This window comes from Cupressus sempervirens, chromosome 5 (genome assembly GCF_028749045.1).
Source record: "Cupressus sempervirens isolate cs-2001-9-10 chromosome 5, ASM2874904v1, whole genome shotgun sequence".
In the NCBI taxonomy this organism is placed as follows: Eukaryota; Viridiplantae; Streptophyta; class Pinopsida; order Cupressales; family Cupressaceae; genus Cupressus; species Cupressus sempervirens.
Genome location: NC_143122.1, coordinates 600,814,342 through 600,825,381, shown reverse-complemented (window position 1 = coordinate 600,825,381; position 11,040 = coordinate 600,814,342). Strand labels below are relative to the sequence as shown.

At 30.5% G+C, this 11,040-nt stretch overlaps 1 protein-coding gene across 1 annotated transcript; it reads right to left on the bottom strand.

Moving 5' to 3' along the window:
- Positions 1-2,199: 2,199 nt before the first annotated feature.
- Positions 2,200-4,652, bottom strand: LOC149557347 (uncharacterized). Its single transcript, XM_089830219.1, has 2 exons — positions 4,413-4,652; positions 2,200-2,721 (listed from the first exon to the last, which is right to left on the bottom strand). The coding sequence occupies exons 1-2, from the start codon at positions 4,650-4,652 to the stop codon at positions 2,200-2,202; spliced, it is 762 nt and encodes a 253-aa protein (XP_089686345.1).
- Positions 4,653-11,040: the final 6,388 nt, after the last annotated feature.

Sequence of the window (11,040 nt, the reverse complement as noted above, 5' to 3'; positions counted from 1 at the left end):
CATAAGGCACACAAAACCTCCAAAATGACATGTTTGTTACCTTTGCCAAATGTCAAACCTTATTTTCACTTATATTTCCTACAAAAGAAAAATGAAAAAGATTGCTTGGAAAAATGGCCTCATCCAATCACATTATAGAATATTAAATTCATAAATTTCATTTAATGACATAATTTAGTGATACCATAAATTCATAAATTTCATTTAATGACAAAATTTAGTGGTACCATAGTATAAATGAATTTTCTTACAAACTGCACAACTACCAAAGCAAGGATTAATAGAAAATAATAGATTGAAAACTGTACTCTTTGCCTATTTATAGGCGGGTCCAATAAGACTAGCTTATATATATTTATATATATATATATATATAAAAGCCGAGAGTTATCCTTCTCGAGGTGCCGATTGCACTTAGATAGATTATGAAAATAGGCGCCTCGAGAAGGATAACTCTCAGCTTTTATATATATATATAAATATATATAAGCTAGTAGCAGACGTGGCGCACAATTAATAATATTATTTGTTTAAATATATTATATTATTTTTCTATTAATATTTTTATTTTTTAAAAGATTATTTTAATTTATTAAGGTTATTTAATTATTAGAATTACTAACTTTAATTATTAATAAATATTAAAATAAAATTTGGAATAATGCATTTGAATAATTAATTTTGAACGACTTGATAAAATGTTAATCTTTTAAAGGGTCAGTATCAATTTTATATTTTTATACATTTTATTTTTAGTTTTGATAACTGTGCATAGATAATATGGCATCTAAGATATGAATGAGAGCATAAATTTTATACATAATATACATATCAATGTCAGCAATTTCATAAATATTATTATTAGTGTTGATGATTATGCATAGAAAATGTAACATCAAATATCGTAAGTATACCTTTAAACATCATTTGAAGAGTGGAATTTTTTTATTTGTTTTGTTGTTCATAAAATTCACATAGATGAAAAAAATGTGTTCATGAGTTGAATAGTGAAAATAACTTATTCATGTTGTTGTTCATAAAACTTACATAGATGAAATAGGAAATATAAGCCCAAGTAGAAGTATTCAGATGAAGTATAGGAAATATGAGAAGAAACTAAAAAAAGAACATTTCCCCATAATGATGTAGCTGCATCACATATTCCTCAGTGATAAGGATGGTGTTGCAACCTTTATTAGAGCAATGATCGTGGAAGACTTCTTTCATCATTTCTGGAAATGCATCTACTTTTGCAGATGTGGCATGCATAACTTTGGCAACATCTACCATTTCCATTATTTCTAGTTCATCAATAGTATCAATTGACAATGCAGCGTTCTCCAAAGCTTTGATTATATGTGAGCACGATTCCCAGATTATTCGTTTACATTTATCTAAATCAGTCTCAAAGAAATTATTGGAGGTTATGGAAGCAGCAAGACTCGTAACAATGATATTTGACTCTCCAATAGAAGAATCCATAGCTCAGATGATATGCTGCAAAAAAAATTTAAAATATCAATATAAAAATATATAAAACCATTATAAGATATAATCAAATATAGAACACACAAATTAAATCTAGCACTTATACTTAAATATAGATCAAATAAAGTCAATACAAATAAAGTTCAGTTCACTAATTTTAAAAGTATGAAACAAAATCAAATTAATATTGGATGATAATTAGAATAAGTAAATTATATTCATTGGTTTTTTTCTTTCAAATTATATAATGAATCTTTTATTTAATAGTTTAAATAAAGAAAAGTTATCCATAATATTGTCATCAAATATTAAGAGACATTGAAGCAAAAGTAAATATAATTTGTAAACATAAAGTGATATCACTGAATGAATCAGTACAATAATTACTTAAAACATAAGTACAATTAGTTAAGATATAATTATTACTTAATACATCATTACAATTAATTAAGATCTATAAAAATAAAAGATCATGAAAAAAAGATAGGTTTTCTCAAAATGGAATAAATTAAAATGAAGAAAGTTATTTTTATCATTTATCATTGTATAATAGAGACATTTTTAAAACATGGAATATAGTAGGAAGTGTTACAAAAAAAATACTAATGTGTCCAAAAAGATTTTTATAGACATAACATTTAAGAATAACATATCACATCAACTATCTCCAAGGCGCTTAAGTCTATTTTCCTCATCCTTGTGCTTCAAAATTTATCTACCCTTTTTCATTTTCTCATAACGATCATATGTGAAAGGAGCCATTATTCTCAAACACTGAAGAGATTTTACACGTGAAACTGCCACAAATGTCAATCCTGCTCTTTCTCTTGGTCCTAAATCAATTGTTGCTTTGGGAAGAGTCAATCCTTTAGATTTGTGAATAGTCAATGCCCATGCCAACCTCAATGGCAGCTGAAGTGTTCTACCCTTTTGTATTGGTGGTATTGGAATTATCTTAGGATTATGATCTTCAAATGGTAACCCTGAATAACCATCAAACTCAACCATCACATATGTTGGAGGCTCAGATGGAGCACTGCCTTGCTTGTAGACAATTTTTCGAATGTATCCAAGAGCCCCATTTACAAGACCAGCCTCTATCCATACATTTGAAGTTAGCATGACCCTTGAATCCTTACATATTAACAACTCTAGATCAAGCTCATCATTTGAACAGTCATCTATTGTATTAATAGTACCTGCTTTTGATGCAACACAACGTGCAACAGGATGCTTCAATGAATGTAGAATTTTTTTATTATGAGCATGAACATTTTCATTTGTTGAGAACAAATGAACATCATTATAAAATTCAAAATTTGTTGCAATATCTATGTTGATAGGGGTCCTTGACATTAGCAACCTCCAATCATCAATTTGTGGGTTTGCATCTCTTAGATTCGTCAAAAGTTGTCGAAATCTTTGTTGGTCAATATCTTCCCCATCTCATCTAAATATATTAGCTAATGTGACAATAGTCTTGAATTCTTGCCATAGAAACTTTGCATGCTTATTACTGTCATATGTTGCTCTATCATTGACAGGAGGCAACTAGCCCAAATCTCCCACCAATATTATAGATACACCTGAAATACAATTGACAAAAATAATTATTTTAAAAACTATGTATTAATTCATAAATTTGATTCAAATATAGTATATTTCACACATGAGTAAGCTATTCATGATGCAAAAATAGAATCTTTACCTCCAAAGCTTATATGTGCAAATTGTGGGAATGCTTGGCCTAGTTGTGAATCTATATTTTCCAACATGTTTTGACCAATGAAGCTCATTTCATCAATCAAAATATATTTTATATGTAACATTTCTTCTTGAAAACTTGTGAGTCTTGCTCCTTCCAGCTGAGAAAAATCTCTTATTGGTATCTTCAATTTTGAATGAATTGTAGAAGCTCCTATATTGAATGTTGCAACTCCTGTTGGTGCAAGTAATAGAAGTGGAGAATGGGAGGGCATTGCAGCATTTTGAAGAGATAGAATAATGGAACCAATTATATATGATTTTCCTATTCCTGTTGTTCCTTGAATTATCAAAAACAATGGTTCTGCATTTTGATTTTTGTGGTAGTGCATCATGATTATGTTGACTGCCTTTTTTTGTTTCTCACCAAGGGTCATGTAGTTTGTGCATTGAGGAATTTCATCATAGATAAGGCACCCATGATTCTTCATGTTACTTATGAAATTGATTGCTCTAGAAGTGTACTCTTCTCCTTAATCAACAGACCAATTTGTTTGTCTATCAACATCTCTTCTCCCCAACATGTCTATTTCTAAGGAATGTATATTTTGACCTTGGTGCAACCTAGATATAATCTCCCATTCATGTTCTGTAGTATTTCTATGAACATCTTCATTATCTTCAATTTCAGAATCATTTGAGTTTTCAACATTTTCTGCAAACATTATACATTGAACATGCCAAGGGTTGTAAGTGAATGTCTCCCAACTTTGTATGATAGAGGCATCATCATAACCAATATCCCGTTCAATATCACGGAATGGCTTGTAGAGAAGTAACTCTAATAAAAAAAACTCGATCCATTTACCTCACTCATGTGAAGGGATAGATACAAACCTAAGAAATACTCTGACAATTGCAGCTTTTTCCCTAGGCTCCCATTTGTTGTCTCTTTTTCTCTTAGGATTATATATCCATGATCTAGCTGCATCAATTAATGTAACACCTTCCATACATAATGGCCTTTTTTTATAACCATCAATGAAAGATTTTGTTTGTTCTTCATTATTCTCTTCATCATTTTCATTTTCATTATTTAGAGTTACAGGTTTGAACATCTCAAGTGAGACATTTAGATTGACAAATCTTCTACTACACTCCACCAATGGAAGCTCTAATAACATATGGCAAGTTTCTTGAGCACCAATGTATCTTTCTACAATTGTCTCAGTTAGAAGCCTCCTATATGACTGTGCTACTAAATCATCTGGATTTTCCATATTGGATAGACGCATCAACATTTGCTGGTATGTTTCTGAGCTTTTCTCTGCTTTTGCTCCATACTTGGCGATATATTTTATGACAGCATGTTTGGAAAGAACAGGTTGCCAATCTATATTTTCTCTCCATAATTGTAGCATGTGGCGATTATGTGAATTGACTCTATCATCATTTCTCATTGGTTCAAATTTCTTTTCCCCTATTTCCATGTCTTCATATAATTTTGATCCCCCCAGGTTTAATGGCTAGGTAGCATTATACCTACACTCCATGTAAGAAATATTATATTAAGCCCTGTCATTTTGTAGTAATTATTTATATATATTTAATAAATATTCATTGGGATGAAATAATTACTTGCAAACCATCTTTCCCTTCTTTTTTTGTAGGCATGCACCCTCCTTACAAATTGTGTGTTGCTCCACACAATTTAATATTTCCTCATAGTCACGGTCCAAATCCACCTCTGCAAGTTGTCTTGTGTTTTTGAGACATGGATGTTGTTGAAAATTGACCAATGCCTACAATTAAAGGTAAGAAAAGATAAGTACACTAATTAATATCACATTACATGAATATGTATAAATATTTATTAACATGCCTATATATTTCGTTGATGAGGATCATTTCTAGGGTTCCATGCATGAACAATGGAGTGAAAATATCTTTTAGCACTTCTCCTTTCCTCCTCATTTGACCAGTCAATTTTATCCACATCAGGTGCTCCTTCAATCCATATGAATCCATGTATGTGTGGGGACCCCCTATGTTGTCATTCATATCTACACCAAAAGTCCTTGACATTCATTCCCTTTTCTAGAATTTATTTTCTAGAATTTCTAGAATGTCTTTCATAAATTCAAAGAACCCAAATGATTTCTTCCATGTGTCATGAATTTCCTTTGTATATTGTCCCATCTGTAAGATTTGAGAATCTTGAACACCTCGAACATGAAAGCTCGCAGTATGAATTTCATCTGTAATTTTTTTACAAGACTTAGAAATGATTGTTCTCAATCTATCCAAATAATTTTGTGCAATTTGATTTGATTGCACTGAGTCGTCTGCAAGAAGTGGGCTTGTGATAGTGTTTCCAGAATTATTTTGTTGAGCATCCATAGGTAATTTTTTTCTGATATCTATAATGTAAGGATTTAAAATGGTTAGTATCAAAATGACAAATAATAATAGAATTCCCTAAAAACTAAATTACCCCAACTCTTCCTACTCCATATAGTAAATAAATCTAAACAAATTAAAAGGTTTTCTAATATCAATAATTTGAGAGCATATCTGAATTTTAACAATATAACATGAAAAATAGTATAATCTAAAATTTTATATATTAAAAATGATCTATCTATTAAAAAGATTACTACTCATTAATAAAAATTAATGTATCATGCATTATAAATATATAAATTAATTATAATTGTACATGTGTACATATGTTTATTTATCTAAACTTGGATGTTTGATAAACTATATAATGGATTGGTTTCAAATCAATTTTTGATTTTTTTTTAAAAATAACTCCTATTTTTATTAAAGAGTTTCTTTAAAGTATTAGATTTAAATTGCTTCATGATGTATAATGAGCTTATCTAAATTATTCTACTACTATTTAATATCATGATAGTAGTTGATAAAACCTATAATAGTATAATTAGCTAATCTCAAATCCATCTACTTTTATTTAATAGTACAATAATAGTTCATAGGACCTATAGCATATAATTAGTCGATTAAAAATTCTTCTACTTTTTTTGAAAATCTTAATAATAGTTTGTAGGAGCTATAACTAATATAAATCTCATCTACTTTTATTTAACATCATGATAATAGTTCACATGACCCATACTATATAATTAGTTAATCTAAAATCTATCTACTGCTCTTCAACATGATGATGATAGTTCATAGAATGCAGCACTTATATAAAGATTTAAAATCTTACAAGATCAAATCTAAAAACAACATTGAACCCATCTACTACTACATTTTTTATTCTTGTTAAAATATTTTGAATATTAATTTAACTGAATCATAATTTTATACTAATATATTTCTTGACAAAAAATTATTTATTTAAAAAAATTGTAAAATTGTAAAACATATAATTATAAAAAATTGCAAACAATTACCATTATTAATCCGCTTCCTAGATTCTTAAACCAAATTATTAATCCTGTTATTTTTAGCTCTAAAAGAAGGATGTTAGAAACTTAATTATATATCCCATGGTTAAAACCTAAAACTTTGAAAGTTCTGTGTCTAAATCATCTATCATGTGTTTTCCATTTTCAAATAGCTTTGTAATGTTATTTTAATAATAGATAGAGGAATATAATCATTGATTCAAATAATCTAATGAAAAAGTCTAATTAATTTATACTATAATATCTAAATTCTAAAAATCTAATGTTTTGAATGGAGAGAAAGAAATAGAAAGAAATCTGCAATTTTCCAATTGAGTAGAATTTCTAATATAACAAAGTTTTTAAGGAAATTTAAGGAAACTACGCAAATTTCAAAATAGGAAAAAACTACACAATAAAAGTTTCTAAAATGGAAGAAATACAAATCTGCAATGTTTCTAATTGAGAAGAATTTCTATTCTATCAAAGTTTCTAAGAAAATTTAAGGAAACTATGCAGATTTCAAAATAGGAAAAAATTACACAATAAAAGTTTCTAAAATGGAAGAAATACAAATCTGCAATGTTTCTAATTGAGAAGAATTTCTATTCTATCAAAGTTTCTAAGGAAAATTAAGGAAATTATAAAGCTTTGAAAATAAGAAAAAACAACACAATAAAAGTTTCTTAAATAGAAGAAATCAAAACACATAAACATACATACTCAAAATAATGATCCTGTTGCTCAATCCAATGTTGAATAGAAATCAGAATATTGATCCTGTTACTCAATCCAATGTTGAATAGAAATCAGAATATCAATCCTGTCATTCAATACAATGTTGAATAGAAAACAAAATAGGCTCTTGCCATATATAATGTTGATGTATGATGGTTCAACTTCAAAGAATTGAAAACATGTAATGCGTAAAAATTGAGCATAAGGCAAGACACTTGGTTTTCTTGTCATAACAGATTAATGTTGATGAGTGATGGTTCAACTTCAAAGAATTGAAAACATGTAACGCGTCAAAATGGAGCATAAGGCAAGACGTTTGGTTTTCTTGTCATAACAAATTATTGGCTTTCTTCTTGCTGGAGTGAATGATGAAGAAATATATTTAGAAACATCTGAATGTGTCTTCACACTGTCAACAATAAACTGTTATTTGATGACGACCTGACTTCACCTAACGTTTGCAATTACCTGATGTTTGAAATTACGTACTCGCAGGACGCGTGTTTAGTGTTTGGAAATATCGAATCCTTCAAACCAAAAATAAAATGTGGTTAATCAGGGAATGGGAAGCGTCAATGTTAAGCATTGCTGGTCAAGTCCGAATAGAATTTCAATAAAGGACGTGGTATAACTGTTCAACTGCCTATCAAATTTGTTTAAAATGTTAGATTGTTTACAGCGAAATGTGCTCCCATTGTAGAAGCCTCTCGACTTAACTAGAAAATGTTTAATTTTGTAACCGTAAAGCATCACCGCTGTAATCGAAACATATAATTTATGTTTTTAAGAATGATTGTATTCATTGTAATTATTATATATATAACAGTTGTAATTTTTAAGAATGATTGTATTCGTTGTAATTATTATTATTATTATATATATAATAATTACAACGAATACAATCATTCTTAAAAACTTAAATTATATGTTTCGATTACAGCGGTGATGCTTTACGGTTACAAAACTAAACGTTTTCTAGTTTGCACGCACTCTCTCCACTATCTCGAGACTCCCCCACGTCAAATGACATTTTGTGGATTTGGACGATGCCTTCTCATTCCGATTTTATTTTTTCAGTACTAAATAGTTTATATTTCCAGCGACGCAAAGTCCAGAGCATCCTTCCAACTTTCCTCTCCTATAAATAGGTCGCCAAGGCTTCTTGTATTGCATGAATTATTTCTACTGTCCAACACCCACCAGAATTGATCCAGCGATCAGGATTTTTGGGATTTATAGATCTTATTTACTGTATTGTCAAATCTTCATCTGAGATTCCAAAATGGCCGATGTTGAGGTATGTAGATCGACTCACATGGATCGATCTGTTCAATTGATCATGCATGCTAAAGAATCGGTCTTGAATGATGTGAGTTAACTTATATGTTGTGATCGATTTGTGCAGGTAGCTGCCATTCCCGCTGAAGTGAGCCCTGCAACTGAAGAAGTGCCTCTGAAGGCTGAAGCCCCACCTGCTGAAATTGTGGAAGAGAAAGAAGATGTGGTGGAAGAAACAACACCTGCAAAGGAAGCAGAAGAAGAATCCCCTGCTGCCAAAGAAGAAATAGAAGAAAAGGAGGTTTCTAAGGAAGTAGGTGAGGAAAATGAGGCTCCAACACAAGAAGTTGTGGAGAAAGAAGAAGCCCCTGCTGCTGCTGCTGAATCTCCTGTGGAGAAGGAAGAAACCCCTGCTGCTGAGGAAACATCTGTTCCTACAGCAGAAGTTGTGACACCTGCTGCCGAAGAAGAAGTGAAGACAGATGTTTCAGGTGGGTGGTATAATTGGATTAAAGTTTGTAAGCCATAATTGGAGGATCAGATGTCTGAGGGTGCTTGAGCGATCACAAGTCTTTTTGGCCCATCTTGACCACCCTGCTTTGGCTTCATTTCAAAGAGAAACGAAAAGCATTTGTATTGAGATCTGATCATAGAAGTTAAGAATGTCTCTCTGGTAATAATAATAATGGGAAGTTAATCTGAATGCCTAGTTTTATATGCAATTTGCTTTCAACATTTCTTTCACCATCGTCTGAATGTTTTAAGGTTTCAGTTTTCTCCGTTTAGTTTCTGATTTCCATTCGTACTTATGGGCAACTGATGTGATTGGAGACTAACAAAAATATTCTGGAGACTAATAAAAATACACTTAATATAGATCACTAATACTAAGGAAATATTGCTATTGCATATCAGGAATCTAATGGAAAAGTTTTTAGAAAGTTACAATGCTAAAAAAAAACAACAATTTCTAACATTTGTTTTCTAAGATCCACTCAACCACACAACAAAAACACCAATCATTATGATTGCAATAGAGTTACAATGATAAATACATCAAAATTGATGATAAAACTTTAGAAATCTAGTATTTCTTATTCCTCCTCTTCCTCTCTAGACTCCTTGGTAGTGAAATGGACCAGAGAGGGCACATAGAATTTGACAGGTGCATCTTTCTCCTCTACTCTCCTCTTCCAGTTTCCTTCCTCTTTAAGTTTTTGAATGAAGCGTGCCAATGAGATATTAAAATCGTCAACATCTTTCTCATTGGTATAACCATGGGCTAATTCTATCTTTTCCAATACACTTTTCTCATCTTTCAGAAGTTGGAGAAACTAATTTTCTTTAATCTTGAAGACAGCTGTAACTTGCAAGCCAACATCAACAAATATGAGTTTCCTCAAAGATTCAATAAGGCACTACCTTTACCCTGAAAACTGTCATTATTGCTATAGTTCCATAGAAATCAGAGAATAACAAAGGAAAGAATAGAACAAAACATGTTAGACCATTTATTGCTAGCACTAATTTTCTCAAAAATAATATTATCAAAAGAGAAATTGTCATCAAGTTTGAGACCAAACAGAATCCATATCTCTTGAGCAAAGAAGCAATGGAAAAAGACATGAAAAACAAATTCAAGCTTTCTGCAAACATAATAGATATTAGGCACCCCCCCCTGGCTTTTTGAAGAGCAACTTGTGGAGCAACATTCTCCACAAAAAGCAAGCGACCTTGGGTTCAATGGGCCAAGTCCAAAGATTAGATAACATATTCCTCCATTCATCTTGGGCAAGGGACAAATTCCAACAAGAATTAAGGTGGTCGAGGACAACAGGCTTGGCTGAGAGAATAGAATAAACATATTTGGACTTAACAAGATGAAAGGAGGAAATATTGGTTCATGATTATTCTAAATATACCTAGAATGGCTTATATGAGTTTGAGTGTGGAAATATGATTGTTAACAATCTATCTATCATGCAAGTTATGTATCTATCACTTTTTCCTCTATTAAAAATAGATGCTAGTATATATATTAAAATGTTTCACAATTTCATAAGATTCCCTTAACATGAATTGCTAATTTCAATAATGCAATAGTTCTTAGTTTTTTCTATTAAAAAAGATTAGTCTGCAACTCATTAATCATTAAAAGAGGAAATAATTGTCACTTTGTTCTCCATTGCGAATCTTATAGGCCTTCTTTAATCTTTGAGGAAACAAAATCATTAAAGAATGGAAATCTAGGTTGCACTATCTTTACAAGAGGAAATTTTGTAAGATGTCATTCTCAAGAAAATTGGGATTGACATTCTAACAGTGGTATGGTAAATGATTTTAGATATAATAAATTTTAAAGATGTTTAAAATCATAGGTAACAAATGATTTGTTATGGAGATATTTAAATAT

What these genes read in the sequence shown, in the direction of transcription:
- LOC149557347 (XM_089830219.1), bottom strand. Translation starts at nt 4,652, where the DNA reads ATGAGAAATGATGATAGAGTCAATTCACATAATCGCCACATGCTACAA. An exon ending in GGCTTCTAACTGAGACAATT is followed by an intron (nt 2,722 to 4,412) that starts GTAGAAAGATAC and finishes CATTCATTGAAG; the next exon opens with CATCCTGTTGCACGTTGTGT.